Source organism: Emys orbicularis, chromosome 3 (assembly GCF_028017835.1).
Source record: "Emys orbicularis isolate rEmyOrb1 chromosome 3, rEmyOrb1.hap1, whole genome shotgun sequence".
NCBI lineage: Eukaryota > Metazoa > Chordata > Testudines > Emydidae > Emys > Emys orbicularis.
In genome coordinates this window covers 1,963,002-1,985,715 of record NC_088685.1, presented here as the reverse complement: position 1 = coordinate 1,985,715, position 22,714 = coordinate 1,963,002, and the positions used below count along the sequence as shown (strand labels likewise).

Here is a 22,714-nt window from a genome sequence, read left to right as displayed (position 1 = left end):
TCCTTGGGGATTTTTAAGAGCAGGTTGGACGAACACCTGTCAGGGATGGTCTAGACAATACTTAGTCCTGCCCTGAGTGCAGGGGACGGGACTAGATGACCTCTCGAGGTCCCTCCAGTCCTATGAGTCTATGTGAGGCCAGTCAGGAGCGATGACTGAGTGCAGGCCTCATGGGGGCACCCTGGCTGGGCGGTCACTCAGAGGTCGGTGAGCAGCTCGTTCCCCGTGGGCCCATCATGGCACAGGTGGGTCCGGGGGGGCATGGAGGCGGCTGTGAAGGGAGCGAGCCTGGGGGGTCGCGGTCACTGATCTTGTCCTTTGCCCTGATGCTCTGCTCCAGCCCTGCTGTCCTTGCAGAGTGTCACTCCTGCTCCGTGTCTGCCCTCCCCTCCCCTCCACCCACCCCGAGGTATTCCTCTTAGGCTGCCTCTCAGGAGCACCCTTGTACCCGCCCTCCCAGTGAGGGCAGCCCCCCTGGATCCTTTCACCCCCCCGATTGCTTCCCTAGCGCCTCCCCCTTTCCTCTGGGGCCTGCACCCTCCCAGCCCTCTTCCTCCAGCTCCCCTGCTGGCCCCCGTCTTGGTGAGTGGGTCCAGGTGCTGGCTTCCCCTCCTAGCCACTGTGGATCCAGGAGCTGCCAGCCGCAGCCCTAGGGAACTGCAACGTGGGGCTGGAAGGGACCTCGCGAGGGCACCAGGTCCAGCCCCCCGCACTGAGGCAGGGCCGGGTGAACCTGGACCAGCCCTGACAGGGGTTTGTCCAACGTGGGATCCCACAGCCTCCCTCGGGAGTGGGTCCCCACCTTCACTTCCCAGCCGCTGGACAGGTCTTCCTAGGCGCTAACCTCAGTCTCCCTCCCATTGCTTCTCGTCCTACCTGCCGGGGCCGTGGAGAACAAGTGACACCCCCCCCCCGCCCCGCGCGTAGAACAGCCCTGAGCAGCTCTGAAGAGTGTTATCAGGTCCCCCCTCAGCCCCTTCTCTCAACACGAAACAGGCCCCGGCTGTGTGACCCTTCCTCACAGGTCAGGTTTACTAAACCTTTTGTCGGTTCTGTTGCTCTCCTCTGAACTCCCCACAGTTTGTCCACATCTCCGGGTGGCAGTCAGGAACAGACCCTGGGCTCCAGCTGAGACCCCCCCAGGGCTGAGCACAGCAGAACAGTGACTTTGGACACTCCTGTTCATATGCCTGGGACAGAGAGGGACTATTTTGATGGGCCCTGTGTGTGGCTCAGTTTCCCCCCTGGGTGGAAAGGGAGCGGTTGCTCTCCGGGCAGGCTAAGAGACACAGCTGGGGGTGTCACCGAGCTGTCTGGGCCTGGTCCCCAGAGCAGTGCAGATTCGAGAAGACGACAGCAAATCCAATTGCCCAGACATCGAAACCACCCCACCCTGGCCCCCAAGGCAGATGGATTTCCTCACTGCTCAGCAGGGAGGCCGGGCCATGGCCCCAGCTGGGGAACAGGGGCTGGGAGGTGCGAGGGGGGGGATAAGAGCTGGGGGCTGGCAGGAGTCATGGACAGGGCTCTCACCTGGAGTCTGACCAAGGTCAGACAGTGAGACAGACGGAGCTTGAACCATGGGGGTCACTGCAGCTGGGCTGGGTGCTGGCTGCCCGGGCCGGGCTGGGCTGTAACCGTCAGTTCTCTGGGCCACCCGAGGGGCTGCCTGGGCCGTGTGCCAGGTGACCAATAAACCCGCCTGGTTTGACAGCACTGGGTGAGTGTCCCTGCAGACGCTGGGCGAGGGGCACTGATCCCTGAGGAGAGGACACGTCTCCCCCAGGGCATAGGTGCTGACTTCTGCTCCCGCCGGTGGGTGCTCAACCCCCCTCTGCCACGGCCAGCCCCAACTCCACCCCTGCCCCACCCCCATTCCAACCCTGCCCCTATTCCAACCCCTTCCCCAAATCCCTGCCCCAGACCCACATCCTCCCCAGAGCGTGCCACGTTCTCGCTTCTCCCCCTCCCTCCAAGCACACCAAGCACACAGTTGTTTGGCAGTAGTAAGGCAGGAAGTGCTGGGAGGTAGGTGGAGGAGAGAGGATGCGGCGTGCTCAGGGGAGGAGGGGGAGGTGGGGCGCAGGGGGGGAGCTTGGCTGTCGGTGGGTGCAGAGCACCCACTAATTTTTCCCTGTGGGTGCTCCAGCCCCAGAGCACCCACGGAGTCGGTGCCTATGCCCCAGGGTCTGTCCCAGCTGGACTTGCTGCCCGGAGCTCCCAGGATGGAGCAGGGGGGCTGGAGCCCACAGGTCCAGTCTAAAGAGGGGGTGAAGCCATGTGGCTTACCTTGAAAGAAGAGTGGGACCTGTAGGGAGTCTGGCCCACTGAAGGGCCCCTCCCAGTGACTGTTCCAAGGCCGGGCCGTAGCCCGACCCTGTGGATCTGTGACAACACCCCAGAATATTAGCCTTTTTTTGCAAGTGCATCACATTGGTGACTCATATTCAATTTGTGATCCACTGTAAGCCGCCAGACCCATTTTAGCAGTACTGCCACCTCGCCAGTTATTCTCCACTGGAGTTGGGCATTGGATTTTTACCTCCTAACTCAAGTATGTTGCACTTGTCTGTATTGAATTACAGCTTGTTGAATTCAGACCAATTCTCCAATTTGTCAAGGTCATTTTGAATTCTGATCCTGCCGCCAAAGTGCTCACCACCCCTCCCAGCTTGGTGTCAGCCGCAGATTTTATAAGCCTCCTCTCCACTCCATTATCCAAGTCCATGAAAATATTGAACAGTGCCGGACCCAGGACAGACCCTGGCAGGATCCCAGTAGATATGACCTCCCAGATGGACAGCGAACCATTGAAACTACTCCTTGAGTATGGTCTTTCACCCAGTTGTGCAGCCACCTTACGGTAGTTCCATCCAGACCACATTTCCCCAGTTTGCTTGTGAGAATGTCACGTGGGAATGTGTCAAAAGCCTTACTAAATCAAGACATATCACGCCTACAGCTTCCCCCATTCAATAACTGTGTCAGAGAAGGAAATTAGGTTGGTTTGGCAGGATTTGTTCTTGATAAATCCATGCTGGCTGTTCCTTATCACCTTCTTCTCCTCTAGGCGCTTACAAACTGATGGATGAATAATTTGTCCCAGTGTCTTTCCAGGTATTGAAGTGAGGCTGACTGGTCTGTATTTCCCTGGGTCCTCCTTGTTCCCCTTTTTAAAGACAGGTCCCTGTGTTTCCCCTTCTCCAGTTCTCTGGGACCTCACCCGTCCTCCAGGAATTCTCAAAGATAATTGCTAACGGTCCCGAGATCATTTCCGCCAGTTCCTTCGTACCCCAGCTTGAGTTTCATCAGGCCTTGCTCACTTGACTACATCTAACTTATCTAACTAGTCTTTAGCTGTTCGCTCCCTATTTCAGCTTGTTTTCCTTCCCCTTTGGGGTTAGTATTGGTTGTGTTGAGGATCTGGTCACCATTAACCTTTTAGTGACGACGGAAGCAAAATAGGCATCAACCACCTCAGCCTTTTGATGATGTCAGTTATTAAGTCTCCTTCCTCTTGCTCTTAATGTATCTCGAGACCCTCTTCTTACTGCCTTTTGTGTCCCTTGCTAGGTGTAACTCGGGGCCTTCGCCCCTACACGCTAGTGCCGTTCTCTTGTACTCCTCCTCAGCAATTCACTTCCCTAGGATTCCCCACTCGCCTGCGGCAGCCTGGGGTTTCACCGTACTTGTGCCAGGGCAGTGGCATCCCCTTGGCAGCAGGGGGCGCCCCACCATGGGCGGAGTGGGGAGGGACCTGCCCGAGGCCACCCAGAGCCAGGGTTGGACCCCAGAGTTCTGGTTCCCAGCCCGCTGCTGTGGCCGCTGGCGCTTGCTGCTGTCTGTGCATGATCCTTGCATGGCACTAGGGGGCATCGCTTGCCTGCATGGGACTGGTCTTTAACGCCTGCGGTTACTTGCTTATAGGGGTGGGGGGAGGGGGTTGCACTGGAGAGACTGGGCAGGGGGTGGAATCTGCTTTGCATTGGTGCAGTGAGGCGGCATGCCAGCAGGGGGCAGCGTGCTGCACTCCGCTCTCTCTTGGCCTGGGGTTTATCAAGCGCCCCAACTCTGTGCTCCCTTCAGGTGGGGGTCGTCCCCCCCAGCTGCCCCCCGTGGCACCAGCTCACAGCTTGGGGCATCACTTGGCCTCTGCCTGCCGGGGGGCCTGCTCCTGGGGGAGACACAGCAGCCAGCCGTGGCCCGACAGTGCCTCTCGACCCGAGCATGACGCCAGCTGTCGTACCCAGGGTGCAGCTCTGGCAGCCACAGCCAGGCCTGAGTGGGGAGGAAGGGGGGCTGCAATAGCAGAGACCCAGCCCCGCACTGCACCCCTTCCCCATACTGTACCCCCTAGCCCCGCACTGCACCCCTTCCCCATTCTGTACCCCCTACCCCCACACTGCAACCCTTCCCCATGCAGTACACCCGCACTGCACCCCTTCCCCATGCTGTACCCCTGCACTGCCCTCTTCCCCATGCTGTACCCCCTACCCCCACACTGTAACCCTTCCCCATGCAGTACACCCGCACTGCACCCCTTCCCCATGCTGTACCCCTGCACTGCCCTCTTCCCCATGCTGTACCCCCTACCCCCACACTGCAACCCTTCCCCATGCAGTACACCCGCACTGCACCCTTTCCCCATGCTGTACCCCTGCACTGCCCTCTTCCCCATGCTGTACCCCCTACCCCCACACTGCAACCCTTCCACATGCAGTACACCCGCACTGCACCCCTTCCCCATGCTGTACCCCTGCACTGCCCTCTTCCCCATGCTGTACCCCCTACCCCCACACTGCACCCCTTCCCCATGCTGTACCCCTGCACTGCCCTCTTCCCCATGCTGTACCCCCTACCCCCACACTGCAACCCTTCCCCATACAGTACACCCGCACTGCACCCCTTCCCCATGCTGTACCCCCGCACTGCTCCCCTTCCCCATACTATACCCCCTAGCCCTGCACTGCACCCCTTCCCCATTCTGTACCCCCTACCCCCACACTGCAACCCTTCCCCATGCTGTACCCCTGCACTGCCCTCTTCCCCGTGCTGTACCCCCTACCCCCACACTGCACCCCTTCCCCATAAAGTACACCCACACTGCACCCCTTCCCCATGCTGTACCCCTGCACTGCCCTCTTCCCCATGCTGTACCCCCTACCCCCACACTGCAACCCTTCCCCATACAGTACACCCTCACTGCACCCCTTCCCCATGCTGTACCCCTGCACTGCCCTCTTCCCCATGCTGTACCCCCTACCCCCACACTGCACCCCTTCCCCATGCTGTACCCCCTACCCCCACACTGCAACCCTTCCCCATACAGTACACCCTCACTGCACCCCTTCCCCATGCTGTACCCCTGCACTGCCCTCTTCCCCATGCTGTACCCCCTACCCCCACACTGCACCCCTTCCCCATGCTGTACCCCCTACCCCCACACTGCACCCCTTCCCCATGCAGTACACCCTCACTGCACCCCTTCCCCATGCTGTACCCCTGCACTGCCCTCTTCCCCATGCTGTACCCCCTACCCCCACACTGCATCCCTTCCCCATGCTGTACCCCCACACTGCACCCCTTCCCCATGCTGTACCCCTTACCCCTGCACTGCCCTCTTCCACATGCTGTACCCCCGCACTGCCCTCTTCCCCATGCAGTACCCCCTACCTCCGCACTGCCCTCTTCCCCATGCTGTACCCCCGCACTGCCCTCTTCCCCATGCAGTACCCCCTACCTCCGCACTGCCCTCTTCCCCATGCTGTACCCCCGCACTGCCCTCTTCCCCATGCTGTACCCCCTACCTCCGCACTGCCCTCTTCCCCATGCTGTACCCCCGCACTGCACCCCTTCCCCATGCTGTACCCCCGCACTGCACCCCTTCCCCATGCAGTACCCCCTACCCCTGCACTGCCCTCTTCCCCATGCAGTACACCCTCACTGCACCCCTTCCCCATTCTGTACCCCCTACCCCCGCACTGCAACCCTTCCCCGTGCAGTACCCCCGCACTGCACTCCTTCCCCATGCTATGCCCCCTACCCCTGCACTGCCCTCTTCCCCATGCTGTACCCCCTACCCCCACACTGCCCTCTTCCCCATGCAGTACCCCCACACTGCAACTCTTCCCCATGCTGTACCCCCTACCCCCACACTGCAACCTTTCCCCATGCAGTACACCCGCACTGCACCCCTTCCCCATGCTCTACCCCCGCACTGCCCTCTTCCCCATGCTGTACCCCCTATCCCCACACTGCAACCCTTCCCCATGCAGTACACCCACACTGCACCCCTTCCCCATGCTGTACCCCTACCCCTGCACTGCCCTCTTCCACATGCTGTACCCCCGCACTACCCTCTTCCCCATGCAGTACCCCCTACCTCCGCACTGCCCTCTTCCCCATGCTGTACCCCCTACCCCCACACTGCAACCCTTCCCCATACAGTACACCCACACTGCACCCCTTCCCCATGCTGTACCCCTGCACTGCCCTCTTCCCCATGCTGTACCCCCTACCCCCACACTGCAACCCTTCCCCATACAGTACACCCGCACTGCACCCCTTCCCCATGCTGTACCCCTGCACTGCCCTCTTCCCCATGCTGTACCCCCTACCCCCACACTGCACCCCTTCCCCATGCTGTACCCCCACACTGCACCCCTTCCCCATGCTGTACCCCCTACCCCTGCACTGCCCTCTTCCACATGCTGTACCCCCGCACTGCCCTCTTCCCCATGCAGTACCCCCTACCTCCGCACTGCCCTCTTCCCCATGCTGTACCCCCTACCTCCGCACTGCCCTCTTCCCCATGCAGTACCCCCGCACTGCACCCCTTCCCCATGCTGTACCCCCGCACTGCACCCCTTCCCCATGCTGTGCCCCCTACTCCCGCACTGCACCCCTTCCCCATGCTGTACCCCCTACCCCTGCACTGCAACCCTTCCCCATGCATACACCCGCACTGCCCTCTTCCCCATGCTGTACCCCCGCACTGCACCCCTTCCCCATTCTGTACCCCCTACCCCCGCACTGCAACCATTCCCCGTGCAGTACCCCCGCACTGCACTCCTTCCCCATGCTATGCCCCCTACCCCTGCACTGCCCTCTTCCCCATGCAGTACCCCCACACTGCAACTCTTCCCCATGCTGTACCCCCTACCCCCACACTGCAACCTTTCCCCATGCAGTACACCCGCACTGCACCCCTTCCCCATGCTCTACCCCCGCACTGCCCTCTTCCCCATGCTGTACCCCCTACACCCGCACTGCACCCATTCCCCATGCACTACCCCCGCACTGCACCCCTTCCCCAGGCTGTACCCCCTACCCCCGCACTGCACCCCTTCCCCATGCAGTACCCATGCACTGCACCCCTTCCCCATGCTGTACCCCCCTACCCCCGCACTGCACCCCTTCCCCATGCTGTAGCCCCTACCCCCACACTGCCCTCTTCCCCATGCAGTACCCCCACACTGCACCCCTTCCCCATGCTGTACCCTCTACCCCCACACTGCACCCCTTCCCCATGCTGTACCCTCTACCCCTGCACTGCACCCCTTCCCCATGCTCTACCCGCTACCCCCACACTGCCCTCTTCCCCATGCAGTACCCCCGCACTGCACCCCTATCCCCATGCTTCACCCCTTCCTCAAGCCGTATTCCCGCATTGCACCCCTATCCCATGCTACACTCCCTGCCCCACACTGAACTGCTTCAGTGCTGTATCCCCACTCCTCTCTGCACCCCATCCCCATGCTGTACCCCCTTCCCCACACTGCACCCCTTCCTCATGCAGTCCCCCTTACCCTTTCCCCTGTACTGCACCCCTTCTCCATGCTGTACCCCCACACTGCACCTCCTCCCTGTGCAGTCCCCCCTTCCTCTGCACCCCATTCTGTGCCCCCTTCCCCAACCCACACTGCACCCATTCCCCACATTGTATCCCCTACCCCACGCTGCACCCCCGTCCCTATGCTGTCCCCCTACCCAACACTGCACCACCACCCCCAGGCTGTACCCTCCTCCCCCCTCCTCTAGTCCTTGGTGTCTCATAAGAACGGCCACACTGGGTCAGACCAAAGGTCCATCTAGCCCAGTATCTGGTCTTCCCACAGTGGCCAGTGCCAGGTGCCCCAGCGGGAATGAACAGAACCGGGAATCATCAAGTGATCCATCCCCTGTCGCCCATGCCCAGCTTCTGGCAAACAGAGGCTAGGGACACCGTCCCTGCCCAGCCTGGCTAATAGGGCCTTTACTGGACTTTCAGGGCACCAGTGGATGATGCTCTGGAAGTTCAGTGTCCCAGCTGGGGCAGCTGCGGTGATGGGGCTGGAGTGTCCTGAGAAACCCAGCATCCTTCCCCCGCTTTCAGCTGAGTTCTCCCCTGAACTGACCCCAGGGGCAGGGGCAGGGGCTGGGCAGGGTCGGGGAGCAAGCTCAGTCACAGCCCAGCCCCATATTAGGCAGGGATCCCATCTCAGCCCCGCTCCACGTCCGGGCCCCAGATCGTCCAGGCTCCCCAGCCTGGTACCCCACATCTCCAGGGCAGGATCTGTCCCGGTGGGGCAAGGCCCTCATGCACCACTAGGCTGCTGGCTGCTGTCCCCCAGGGCCAGACACAGCGGGTAGCCTAAGGTCCAGTCTGGTGGTGCCAGGCTGGCCACGGGGATCGGGCAGCGTAGGGAGAGTGCAGGGCCGGCCACGGGGATCGGCCTGCATAGGGGCGGGGCTGGCTACGGGGACCAGGCAGCGTAGGGGTGGGGCCGGCCACGGGGATCAGGCAGCGTAGGGGCGGGGCTGGCTACGGGGATCAGGCAGCGTAGGAACGGGGCAGGGCCGGCCACAGGGATCGACCTGCATAGGGGCGGGGCTGGCTACGGGGATCAGGCAGCGTAGGGACAGGGCGGGGCCGGCCACGGGGATCAGGCAGCGTAGGAACGGGGCAGGGCCGGTCACGGGGCTCGGGCAGCTTAGGGACGGGGCAGGGCCAGCCACAGGGATCGGCCTGCATAGGGGCGGGGCTGGCTACGGGGATCAGGCAGCGTAGGGACAGGGCGGGGCCGGCTACGGGGATCAGGCAGCGTAGGGACGGGGCCAGCCACGGGGATCAGGCAGCATAGGGACGGGGCAGGGCCAGCCACAGGGATCGGCCTGCATAGGGGCGGGGCTGGCCACGGGGCTCAGTCAGCATAGGGGCGGGGCGGGGCCAGCCACAGGGATCGGGCAGCGTAGGGACGGTGCCAGGCTGGCCATAGGCTTGGGCAGCGTAGGGGCAGGGAGGGGCAGGCCACGGGGATCAGGCAGCGTAGGGACGGGGTGGGACTGGTCACAGGGATTGGGCAGCACAGGGACGGGGCTGGCCACGGGGCTCAGGCAGTGTAGGGGCGGGGCGGGACCGGCCACGGGGCTCAGGCAGCATAGGGGCGGGTTCAGGCAGCGTAGGGACGGGGCAGGGCTGGCCACGGGGATTGGCCTGCGTAGGGGCGGGGGCGGCCACGGGGCTCGGGCAGCATAGGGACAGGGTGGGGCCGGCCATGGGGATCGGGCAGCGTAAGGACAGGGCGGGGCCGGCCACGGGGCTCGGGCAGCATAGGGACAGAGCGGGGCCAGCCATAGGGATCGGGCAGCATAGGGACACGGCAGGGCCAGCCATGGGGATCGGGCAGCGTAGGGACAGAGCGGGGCCGGCCATGGGGATCGGGCAGCATAGGGGCGGGTTCAGGCAGCGTAGGGACGGGGCAGGGCTGGCCACGGGGATTGGCCTGCGTAGGGGCGGGGGCGGCCACGGGGCTCGGGCAGCATAGGGACAGGGTGGGGCCGGCCATGGGGATCGGGCAGCATAGGGACAGAGCGGGGCCAGCCATAGGGATCGGGCAGCATAGGGACACGGCAGGGCCAGCCATGGGGATCGGGCAGCATAGGGACAGAGCGGGGCCAGCCATGGGGATCGGGCAGCATAGGGACACGGCAGGGCCAGCCATGGGGATCGGGCAGCGTAGGGACAGAGCGGGGCCAGCCACGGGGATTGGGCAGCATAGGGACGCGGCAGGGCCAGCCATGGGGATCAGGCAGCATAGGGACAGGGCAGGGCTGGCCACAGGGCTCGGGCAGCGTAGGGACAGAGTGGGGCCGGCCACGGGGATCAGGCAGCATAGGGACAGGGCGGGGCGGCTATGGGGATCAAGCAGCATAGGGACAGGGCGGGGCCAGCCATGGGGATCAGGCAGCGTAGGGACAGGGCGGGGCCGGCCATGGGGCTCGGGCAGCATAGGGACGCGGCAGGGCAGGCCGTGGGTTCAGGTCCCGTCCAGGGAGCTCTGCTCTAACTGTGCGGCCGGCGCTCATGGGTGTTTCTTTTCTCCCTCCATTAGAGTTTAAAGCTTAGGGGCGTGGAGCGCACCCCCTACCTGGGGGACGTGGCTGTGGTGGTGCATGCTGGGAAAAAGGAGACGGGGACTCCACTTGCAGATACCCCCACCCGACCTGCCACTCGACACGGGGGCATGAGGGACCTTCACGAGTCCGGCTTCAGCCTATCCGGTAAGAGCGGGGCCGGAGCGTGTGCTAGCGCCCCCTGGAGGGGGGACCCCAGCGAGACCCCCGCCCCCGTCTGAGCGAGTGGGGGCTGGCTGGCCGAGAGCAGGGCAGGTCAGGGCATGTGGGCCTCTTGTTCCAGGTCTGGCTGCCGGTGGCTGTGTCGACGTCACAGACAGGCGCCCGGCAGCGTTGGTTGGCCGTGCTCGCAGCCCTGGCGGGGGATCTCTCAGGCAGGGACACAGCGTGGGGGACACGTGCCAGGACCTGCGTGGGCTGCCCCAGTCCAGGGTGCTCCGGGAGGCTCGCCCCACCTCCCTGTTCTACCAGCCCGCAAGTGGCATGTGGACGAGACGCTCCCTGCTGCCCCCTATGCCGAGCTCGCTGCCTAGCCGGACACAGCGCTGCCGGCGCCGTCCACACACTGCGAGCACTACAGCACCGCCATGCAGACGTTAGCCCTGCTGCGCAGATGGGGAAATGGAAGCAGCGTGTTGATTTGTACTGTGGGAGCGCCCATGGGTCCCAACCAGGACCTGTGGCCCCTCGTCCTGGGTGCTGCAGACATGCCCCTGCCCTGCAGAGCTTCTGGGCAGTGCCTGAGGTCAGCCCTCCTGGTCTTGGCAGAGCAGGGAGAAGCCAGGAGTCCTGGCTCCCAGCTCTCGTTCTGAGCCAGCCTGGCAGTGCTGCTATTGGTGTGTGCCGTCCGTTCCATGCCCTGTTCCCGTGGCAGAGGCTGGCAGGCGTGGGTTGGCGGGAGTGTCCATGGGTGGGTGTGGCTGAGTCTCAGCAAAGCGAGCTCTGGGCAATCAGGGGCTTGGCCATTGTTTGGCGTAGCCTGGCAGGGATTTCCCTACAACCCCCCAGTGGGGGTGTAACCCCCCCCAGAATCTCCCCAACACCCCCCCAGTGGTCAACTAGTTACATGCAGTGTTGCCAATTTTGTCATTGGTTGGAAATTTGAATTGAAATTGAAACATTAATACACATTTTAAAAGCAGATACAGTGTGTGATAAAATAATTGTACCTGGAAAAGTATAATATTTACAAAGACTAGCTTCCTCACACAGCTGTTGTTTTTCTGACAATGTCGGCACATTGCTTTCCGCAACGTTGGCCAACCTTATCATTTCCAATGATGATTTGTAAGCAAGGTGTGACTGAGCTCTCCCCTGACAGCTAGTGGTGAGCCAGGGGAGGGGGGAAAGGCTTCAGGACCAGACTGTATTTACATGAACTCACCTACTCTGTCAAGGTATCCAGCAGACAGAGCTGTGCTGCCCATGTGATCAATTTTGGCTGGTGCTGGGTTACAAATCACTTTAGTACTGAATGCAGGGGTCATGAAATGTTGTTCTCCTCATTGTATGAGTAAAGGGCAGCAGAACTGTGCTTAGCCTGACTGAATGAAGGGGTCACCCTCAATGCTTAATTTTTGCCAGGGCTGAGCCCTGGCAGTTCATAGTCCCGGGCACCTCCAGGCTCGGCAGTTCATAGCCCTGGGCTTGCCACATCAGTTATGAAAGTAAAAAACTTGCTTGAGCCCTGGCACTTCTTTCATTACAAATTAAGCCCTGGTCCCCCTCAACTGAACTGTACTTGCTAAGCAAGGGGTTTGGATGGCAGATCCCAGTGGAGGTCGGGGGGCAGGGACAGGACAGGGGGTTTGCATGGTGGTGTGGGCTGTGTCTAAGAGTCACAGGCACTATTTGACCTGCCCCTCTACCCTGTTTACAAATAGAGCTTATCATAGAATATCAGGGTTGGAAGAGACCTCAGGAGGTATCTAGTCCAACCCCCTGCTCAAAGCAGGACCAATCCCCAACTAAATCATCCCAGCCAGGGCTTTGGCAAGCCTGACCTTAAAAACCTCTAAGGAAGGAGATTCCACTACCTCCCCAGGTAACCCATTCCAGTGCTTCACCCCTCTCCTAGTGAAAAAGTTTTTCCTAATATCCAACCTAAACCTCCCCAACTGCAACTTGAGACCATTACTCCTTGTTCTGTCATCTGCCACCACTGAGAACAGTCTAGATCCATCCTCTTTGGAACCCCCCTTCAGGTAGTTGAAAGCAGCTATCAAATCCCCCTTCATTCTTCTCTTCTGCAGACTAAACAATCCCAGTTCCCTCAGCCTCTTCTCGTAAGTCATGTGCTCCAGCCCCCTCATCATTTTCGTTGCCCTCTGCTGGACTCTCTCTTATTAGGCTCCATTGAGAGTCTTTTTTGTTTTGTTAAGTGGTCACTAGAACTGAAATCACTGACAATCAGGCCTAAGTCTTAGACCTTCTGCAGGACAGTGTTTCTGTGGAAGGGACGGCCCAGCCTGCACTCGCTGTGAGCTTCCCCCACTGAGAGCTGAAATCACTGAGAGCTGGTGGAACCTCAAGAGACCGACTCGCAGAGGTCACAGTGGCAAGTGGCAGCAGAAGGTGAGAGCGCAGGGCCATCGGCAATGGAGTGGTGGAGTGAATGGTGGCATGACGAACAACAGCAGCTGGAGGAACAAGCAAGGTACCTTCTCCCGCGCACCCCCCCCACGGTGGGAGGTGAACTCATGCGAAAGCACCTCTGAACTCTTGGTCTTCACTGGCCAAGGCCAACAACTCTGAGTGGGGTGCGGTGGAGGAGAAGGGAGGGGCACGTTAAAGGGCTACGTTTTAGTGACTTTGCTCCCCCGGCTCCTCATTGTTTTTGTGGATACAGACTAACACGGCTACCCCTCTGATACTTAAAATTACTGCAACCATTATTATTGGCTTTGGAAAGTATTTACCGAGATGGGGCGGATTTAAGTAGTGAGGCTGGTGAACTACTTTTGCTACTAAGTTCAGAGAATACAATCGCCATTCTCTCTCTTGTAAGTCTACTGTTGAAACCACTTGGGTCAGTAAACAATGCCATCCAGGCATCTGCTAGAACAGTAGTAGATCTCTGTCCAGCAATGGAAGCTACACTTGGATCAATCAGAGAGAGATCCATTGAAAAAGTACTGGAAGAAGCAAAGACTTCAGTTCAGAAGTAACTTTTATTGACTCCTTAAATGAAGAGGACAAAAAGTGTTTAAGACAGCTGAAAAAGTAAAGTACACTAACTTGATTCTTATATCTCTACAACTACTACTTCTGGATTCTATCAACCTCTACGTAGCTTTTACAGATGCCTGTCTTATAAAACACCGACAGTTGAGTGGAGTGAAGCGCTGCCAGCATGTGATCAGGACAGACTAGAGAATTTGAACACAGAGTGGAATATCATACGATGAACAAATGTAGATTTGACTTCAACTTCTTCTTTATCATCACTAGTGGTTTGACCCATTTTTGTGCTGTGTTTCCTGGGCTGAAAGAAGTAGGTATACATCTCTTTCTACTCCCAGTCACAACAGCTACAGTTGGGCGTTCTTTTTCCTCATTGAATAGAATTTTGTGTTCTGAAAGAAGTCGCCTTCTGCCTGATCATGAGCATGTCATGAAGAACTGGAAGTACCGGACACACGAGAAGCCACCCAAGATGAACGCACTGCATTCGAGAAGCTCATTAACAGAGTTGTGCAAAATTACAACAAGAAAGCAAGAAGGATGTAGATGTCGTGCTTCAGAGTAAGCTTGTGTTGCCAACTTTAATTTGTGTGATGATTTAAAAACATGAGTTAAATGAATGAAATGGTCGTGAAACATTTTTCAGTTGTTACTGTGGTGCCATACAGCCCCCCTTCACCCTCACGGTCTCACCCCTCATCGGCCCTGACCCCTCCCCCCGTACTTTTGAGCCCCCCCCCCCCGCCCCCCAATTTCAATTCCTGGGGAAAGCACTGCCTGGTTAGGATACGCTGGGCTTTGGCCCAGGGCCCCACGAATCTCCGAGTTTAAAATGTGCTCTGGAGAGCTTTAAGGGTTGGAGAACACCGAGAGTAGGTGAAGCACAGTCACACACTGAAAGAAATGGAAACAATGCGGTGAAGGAAGAAGAATGGCCCTTGGAGGGGACGGCTCAGCTCAGAGGTGAGTGGGATCAAACAGCCGAGGCCAGTGAAGCTGACAGGCTCCGGTTACAAATAATGGCCAATGAGGGTTGATAATGAAGTGAAGCTGGCTGGCGTTCGGGTAACAAGAAAACAGCGTTAGCTGAGGAAGGGGCCAAGCTGCTGTCCTGCGGCGAAAGCAAGAGCTGGAAGCTGAAGAAAAAGCCCACCAGAGACCGAAGGAAACAGCCACATTTCAACGCCAAGTCCTGGGAGAACCAAAGAATCTGCACAGACTGGAATTCCATCTGCGCCCAGCCACAGAGACTGGGCTAGAGTTTATAAAGAGCCTGAGCTCGGGGGAGTTTCTGTCCACCTTGGAGCGTGTGTGATAGGACCAAGATTCCTGCAGGAATCGCTGGTGCGTCTGTGAGAATGGAAATGATGAAAAGCGCAAGTCCCACAGGAAAAGGAATCACTGCACCACAGTTTAACAGAGTGACGGGTGTAAGAGTAAAACTAGCCCCGCGTAGAAAAACTCTGACCCGTGGGGGTGTGGGGGGCCCAAGTTCTCCAAACCGTAGAAATACCCCAACCCCCACAATACATTCTAATGGGCTTACTTGGAATACAGAGGCTAACCAGATATGCCCCAGCACAGCCATCTGGTGTCCCAAGGCAGTCCCTGCAAATGTTAATGCTACCGCCTTGATCTCAGATAAGTTTGGGGAAGGAATTAGCCTCAAGGAACGGGCCTGGCGCAGGCCCCTGGCAGCCAGCTGGGAGCTGGCTGGAGTGTGTGTGTGTGGGGGGGGGAAGCTGGAGCTGGCAGGGGGCTGCAGCAGGAAGAGGGAGCAGGTTCTCCTGGGCCTAGACGCTAGCAGGATCCATGATGCGCTAGCAGTGCCAGGGCAAGCCCAGCCACTGTGGGATAAGCACCCAGCGAGGGCAGGAAGGAAACACCACTGCCGGGCACAGCGATCTCCGGTCTGGAGGGCTGGCAAAGCCCCCACAGGAGCAGGCAGAGGCTTTTTACACCACTAACAATTCCACAGTATGGGGAGATCCCCAGCTGGTGTGACTCAGCCATCGCTCCTCTGAGTCAATGGGCCAGATCCCCAGCTGGCGTCAATCAACCATTGCTCTGCTGAGTCAATGGGCCAGATCCTAGCTGGTATGAATTGGCCATGGCTCTATTGCCTTGGCCCCACTATGGGCCTGGCCTATATCTGCAGCTCCCGATCTCAGTGCCCTGACAAGATCATAAACAGGGATGCATAACTAGAGGAATCTTGAGTAGGGGTCTGTGACGGTGCTGCCTGTGGGAGCCAACTGAGGTCACTCAATCAGGGTGAACTGCAAACAAAACGGGGCAGACAAACCCCAAACGCTGGTGGTTATTCCAATACTTAGATTTACCAACCAGCACAAAACAGCTTCTATAGGACCTCACTGGTTACTTAGAAGTCCAAACAACGCAGTTCCCTTAAAGTGCCCAGCCTCAGGCCTCCGTCCAGACACACCTGTCAGATATGATGATGATTACTGAGAATCTTATCTCATCATATAAAAGAAAAGGTTCTTCCAACCCCAAAGGATCAGCCACATACCCAGGTTCAATTACAACTTAGATCTTACCCAAAATACACGCTATAGCCAATTCTTATTAACTAAACTAAAATTTATTAAAAAAGAAAAGAGAGAGAGAGTTGGTTAAAAGATCAATATACAGACAGACTTGAATTCAATTCTTGAGGTTCAGATACATAGCAGAGGTGAGCTTGTTCCAAAAGTCCTTTTAGAAATAGTCCATAGGTTATAGTCCAATGTCCATATTCAGGGTGGCTCCAGTCAGTGACTGGGGATCTCAGTCCTTGTGGCTTAAGGTTTCCCCCTCTTGAAACCCAAAGCATATCTGAGATGCAGAAGGATCGTGTCCCAGGGTTCTTATACATTTCCTGCAGCCTTTTGGCCTGAGAAAACAATAGGCTTAACTCTCCTTCTCCCAAACATCCTGGCAATTAGCACAGGGTAATTTATCCATTAAACAGTTCCGATACAGGTTACCACAACCTTCAAAGAGACATAGAGACAATAATACTATTTTACTCAAGTATCATCATAAATGTTAATATTCCCTTTTTGATCTTTGAATTAAAACTACCGCAATAGACAAGACTTGTTTGCTTACATCACAAGACCTGAGCAAACATCTACCTTTGAGATCTCTAACAATGCAGACTTGCATTTCAAAGCTCTAGTCATTTACAGATCTTCCTAACCAGTCCTTAAGGTTAACCCATGGGTCAGGTCAGTCTGAGTTAATTAACTCTTTCTGGCCCTGTCACCTTTCAATGAGATATTATATTACACTCAGAACGTCACAGGGTCGAGAGGGTTCTTTTGCCTTTGGCACTGGTGTGACCACTGCTGGAATCCTGTGTCCAGTTCCTGTGCCCACAGGTCAAGGAGGATATTGATAAATTGGAGAAGGGTCAGAAAAGACCCACGAGAATGATTGGAGGATTGGAAAACCTGCCTGATTATAAGAGACTCCAGGAGCTCTGTCTTTTTTTAGCTTAATAAAGAAAAGCTTAAGGGTTGACTTGATCAGTAGACTTGGGGAACAAATACTTGGTATGGGGCTCTTCAGTCTAGCAGAGACAGGGCTACCACCAGCCAGTGGCTGGAGGATGAAGCTAGACAAACTCAGACTGGAAATAAGATGTAAATTACTAACAGGGAGAGTAATTAACTACGGGGGTTGTGGTGGATTCTCCATCCCTGGCAATGCTTAAACCATCTGCTCTGTGAGTTATTGTGGGGCCGGTCTCTGGCCTATGCTAGGCAGGAGGTCAGACCAGACGATCACAATGGTCCCTTCTGGCCTGGGGATCTCAGAATCTACAAATCACTTTCCTACTTCTTCATGTTAGCCCCATTTTTATATATCCCAGGGTCCCTGAGCCTTTTGCCACAGTAGTGCGCAGACAACTCATGTTGAGGTGATTATCTGTCTCTGGGTACGTCTACACTTGGAGTTGGCGGTGTAGCATACCAAACTGAGTTGCCGAGTCTGGACTCGGGATGGCTAGTCCATCCCTCTGCTCACACCACTGCAGCTACACTGTTCTTAGCGCATTCACTTGATCAGTGCTAGCTCAGGTACATCTAGATCATAGAACCAGAGGGTTGGTAGAGATGTCAAGGTTCATCTAGTCTAACCCCCCAGCCCAGATGCAGGATTTGTTGTGTCTGACCCATCCCAGACAGATGGCTCCAGCCTCCTTTTGAAAACCTCCAGTGAAGGAGCTTCCATGACCTCCACAGGCATCTGTTCCACTGTCGTACTGTTCTTACAGTTAGGGAGTTTTTCCTGGGGTTTAATCGAAATCTGCTGTGCTGTCGTTTGACCCCATGGCCTCTTGTCCTGCCCTTCTGTGGCAAGAGAGAACAACTTTTCTCCATCTTTTTTATGGCAGCCTTTCCAGTATCTGAAGACCGTTATCATGTCCCCTCTTAATCTCCTCTTTTCCAAACTAAACCTACCCAGTTCCTTCAGCCTTTGCTCATCTGGCTGCATTCCATCCCTTTGATCATCATTGTCGCTCGCCTCTGGATCCTTTCCAGTTTCTCTACATCCTTTCCATACATCACATTTTTTGCATCACAACAGCATCACATTGCTGACTAATCATAGAATATCAGGGTTGGAAGGGACCTCAGGAGGTCATCTAGTCCAACCCCCTGCTCAAAGCAGGACCAATTCCCAACTAAATCATCCCAGCCAGGGCTTTGTCAAGCCGGGCCTTAAAAACCTCCAAGGAAGGAGATTCCACCACCTCCCTAGGTAAAGCATTCCAGTGCTTCGCCACCCTCCTATGTGGGGATGTATCATCCTTACGCCAACCTAATGGAAAGTTCCATGAGAAGGTAAGGGTCACGATGGGACACTTGCCTGGCAATGGCTCATGGCCTTGTAAGACAAAGGCGCCCCCTGGTGGTTATATAAGATGAGGTAAACAAGGTAATAAATCATGGCCTTATGTAAGGCCCCCTGGTGGTTATATAAGATGAGGCCTTATGTAAGGCCCCCTGGTGGTTATATAAGATGAGGCCTTATGTAAGGCCCCCTGGTGGTTATATAAGATGAGGCCTTATGTAAGGAACGATTGAACCAATCGGTGTGGGGCTATACATGTGATAAACACATGATTCTCCTTCTTGTCCAGTCGGTAGATGTGTGATTATAGCCTAATTGTGTTATGTAATGTTGAGAAAGACTATAAAAGAAAGCTTGCAATAAACAGGATTCAGAGTCAGCTTGAGTTCAGCTTGCAACCACATTGGTCGTGTGCTTTATCCGCTCCGCATGGAACACCACACTCCTAGTGAAATAGTGTTTTCTAATATCCAACCTAGACCTCCACCACTGCAACTTGAGACCATTACTCCTTGTTCTGTCATCTGCCACCACTGAGAACAGCTGAGCTCCATCCTCTTTGGAACCCCCCTCAGGTAGTTGAAAGCAGCTATCAAATCCCCCCTCATTCTTCTCTTCTGGAGACTAAACAATCCCAGTTTCCTCAGCCTCTCCTCATAAGTCATGTGCTCCACACCCCTAATCATTTTTGTTGCCCTCCGCTGGACTCTTTCCAATATTTCCACATCCTTCTTGTAGTGTGGGGCCCAAAACTGGACACAGTACTCCAGATGAGGCCTCACCAATGTCGCATAAAGGGGAACGATCACGTCCCTCGATCTGTTGGCAATGCCCCTACTTATACAGCCCAAAATGCTATTAGCCTTCTTGGCAACAAGAGCACACTGTTGACTCATATCCAGCTTCTTGTCCACTGTGACCCCTAGGTCCTTTTCTGCAGAACTGCTACCTAGCCATTCGGTCCCTAGTCTGTAGCAGTGCATAGGATTCTTCCGTCCTAAGTGCAGGACTCTGCACTTGTCCTTGTTGAACCTCATCAGGTTTCTTTTGGCCCAATCCTCCAATTTGTCTAGGTCCCTCTGTATCTGATCCCTACCCTCCAGCGTATCTACCACGCCTCCCAGGTTAGTGTCATCTGCAAACTTGCTGAGAGTGCAGTCCACACCATCCTCCAGATCATTAATAAAGATATTAAACAAAACCGGCCCCAGGACCGACCCTTGGGGCACTCCGCTTGAAACTGGCTGCCAACTAGACATGGAGCCATTGATCACTACCCGTTGAGCCCGACGATCTAGCCAGCTTTCTATCCACCTTACAGTCCATTCATCCAGCCCATACTTCTTTAACTTGGCAGCAAGAATACTGTGGGAGACCGTATCAAAAGCTTTGCTAAAGTCAAGGAATAACACATCCACTGCTTTCCCCTCATCCACAGAGCCAGTTATCTCCTCATAGAAGGCAATTAGGTTAGTCAGGCACGACTTCCCCTTGGTGAATCCATGCTGACTGTTCCTGATCACTTTCCTCTCCTCTAAGTGTTTCATAATTGATTCCTTGAGGACCTGCTCCATGATTTTTCCAGGGACTGAGGTGAGGCTGACTGGCCTGTAGTTCCCCGGATCCTCCTTCTTCCCTTTTTTAAAGATGGGCACTACATTAGCCTTTTTCCAGTCATCCAGGACCTCCCCTGATCGCCATGAGTTTTCAAAAATAATGGCTAATGGCTCTGCAATCTCATCCGCCAACTCCTTTAGCACCCTCGGATGCAGCGCATCTGGCCCTATGGATTTGTGCTCATCCAGTTTTTCTAAATAGTCCCGAACCACTTCTTTCTCCACGGAGGGCTGGTCACCTCCTCCCCATACTGTGCTGTCCAGTGCAGCAGTCTGGGAGCTGACCTTGTTTGTGAAGACAGAGGCAAAAAAAGCATTGAGTACATTAGCTTTTTCCACATCCTCTGTCACTAGGTTGCCTCCCTCATTCAGTAAGGGGCCCACACTTTCCTTGACTTTCTTCTTGTTGCTAACATACCTGAAGAAACCCTTCTTGTTACTCTTAACATCTCTTGCTAGCTGCAACTCCAAGTGTGATTTGGTCTTCCTGATTTCACTCCTGCATGCCTGAGCAATATTTTTATACTCCTCCCTGGTCATTTGTCCAATCTTCCACTTCTTGTAAGCTTCTTCTTTGTGTTTAAGATCAGCAATTATTTCACTGTTTAGCCAAGCTGGTCGCCTGCCATATTTACTATTCTTTCTACACATTGGGATGGTTTGTTCCTGCAACCGCAATAAGGATTCTTTAAAATACAGCCAGCTCTCCTGGACCCCTTTGCCCTTCATGTTATTCTCCCAGGGGATCCTGCCCATTTGTTCCCTGAGGGAGTCAAAGTCTGCTTTTCTGAAGTCCAGGGTCCGTATTCTGCTGCTCTCCTTTCTTCCTTGTGTCAGGATCCTGAACTCGACCATCTCATGGTCACTGCCTCCCAGGTTCCCATCCACTTTTGCTTCCCCTACTAATTCTTCCCTGTTTGTGAGCAGCAGGTCAAGAAAAGCTCTGCCCTTAGTTGGTTCCTCCAGCACTTGCACCAGGAAATTGTCCCCTACACTTTCCAAAAACTTCCTGGATTGTCTGTGCACCGCTGTATTGCTCTCCCAGCAGATATCAGGGTGATTAAAGTCTCCCATGAGAACCAGGGCCTGCGATCTAGCAACTTCTGTTAGTTGCTGGAAGAAAGCCTTGTCCACCTCATCCCCCTGGTCTGGTGGTCTATAGCAGACTCCGACCACGACATCACCCTTGTTGCTCACACTTCTCAACTTTATCCAGAGACCCTCAGGTTTTTCTGCAGTTTCATACCGGAGCTCTGAGCAGTCATACTCCTTTCTTACATACAATGCAACTCCCCCACCTTTTCTGTCCTTCCTGGGATCCACCACAACTCCCAGATCCTTCTCAGCGGTGCTGCTGTCAAGCCAGTTATCCCCCAGTCTGTATTTGTGTATTTGGTTTTTCTTCCCTAAGTGCAGCACCTTACATTTGTCCTTGCTGAATTTCATTTTGTTGGCTATAGCCCAGTTCTCCAATTTTTCAAGATCCCTCTGAATTTTAGCTCTAAACTCCACAGTGTTTGCAACTCCCCCCAGCTTTGTGTCATCTGCAAACGTGATCCGTGTGCTCTCGATTCCTACCTCCAGGGCATTCAGCAACACCCGGCCCAGAAATGATCCCTGTGGAACCGCACTTGAGACCACCCTCCAATCCAGCATCAGTCCATTCATAGTTACTCTTTGGTCGCTGTTGTTTAACAAATTATGCATCCACTTAATGGTAGTTCTGTTGAGCCCGCATTTCTCCATCTTACTTATGAGACTGTCATGTGGGACTGTGTCAGAAGCCTGGCTGAAGTCCAGGTATATTATGTCCGCTGCATTCCCCCGTCCACCGAATCAGTTACCCTGTCAGAGAAGGAAATCCAGCTGGTTTGGCATGATTTGTTCTTGGTAAAGCCATGCTGGCTGCTAGTGATCACCCTCCATCCTCCCGGTATTTGCAGATGGAATGTTTTATACATGGCCCTAGTAGCTTCCCAGGTATCGAAGCCAGGCTGACTGGTCTGTAGTTCCCCGGCTCCTCCTTTCCCCCGTTGTTAAAGATGGGCCCTATGTCAGCCCTTCTTCAGTCTTCCAGAACCTCACCTGTCAGCCATGAGTTCACAAATATTATTGCCAGTAGGGCTGAGATTTCTTCAGCTAATTCCTTCAGCACCCTGGGGTGACTAACATCCAGCCCCGCTGACTTGAATTCATCCAGATTGGTCAGAAGAGCTTTACTTAGCCCGATGCACAGCCCTCCCCCTTTATTGTCTAGAGGAACTTCGCTAGTTGTCCGGTCACATGGTATTTTTAGTGAAAAGACTGAAGCAAAGCAGGCATTGAGCAGCTCTGCTTTCCTCGCATCTTCCGTTATCAGCTCACCACCTCGGCTGAGCCACGGGCCCACGCTCTCCTTCATCTTTCTGTTTTGTCTGACCTATTTGTAGAACCTCTTGTTGTCTCGAACATTCCTCGCCAGCTGCGACTCATTCTTTCCTTGTCTCTCCTGATGTTGTCCCTACACCCTTGTGCTATTCCCATGTACCCTTCCTTGGGGACGTGCCCTCCTTCCATTTCCGGTGTGGATCCCTCTTGGGTTTTAGACAGCGAAAGAGCTCCTTAGGCAGCCACATCGGCCTCCTGTGGCTCTTCTTCTCTCTCCTCTGCCTAAA

At 55.7% G+C, this 22,714-nt stretch overlaps 1 protein-coding gene across 1 annotated transcript in view; it reads left to right on the top strand.

Annotated features, from left to right (window-relative positions):
* DPYSL5 (dihydropyrimidinase like 5) overlaps positions 1 to 22,714 on the top strand; it is a 71,774-nt gene that overhangs the window by 44,251 nt on the left and 4,809 nt on the right. Inside the window, exon 11 of the mRNA XM_065400407.1 lies at positions 10,374 to 10,542. Within this exon, the coding sequence (XP_065256479.1) occupies positions 10,374 to 10,542 (169 nt within the window). The remainder of the gene's footprint in view (positions 1 to 10,373; positions 10,543 to 22,714) is intronic.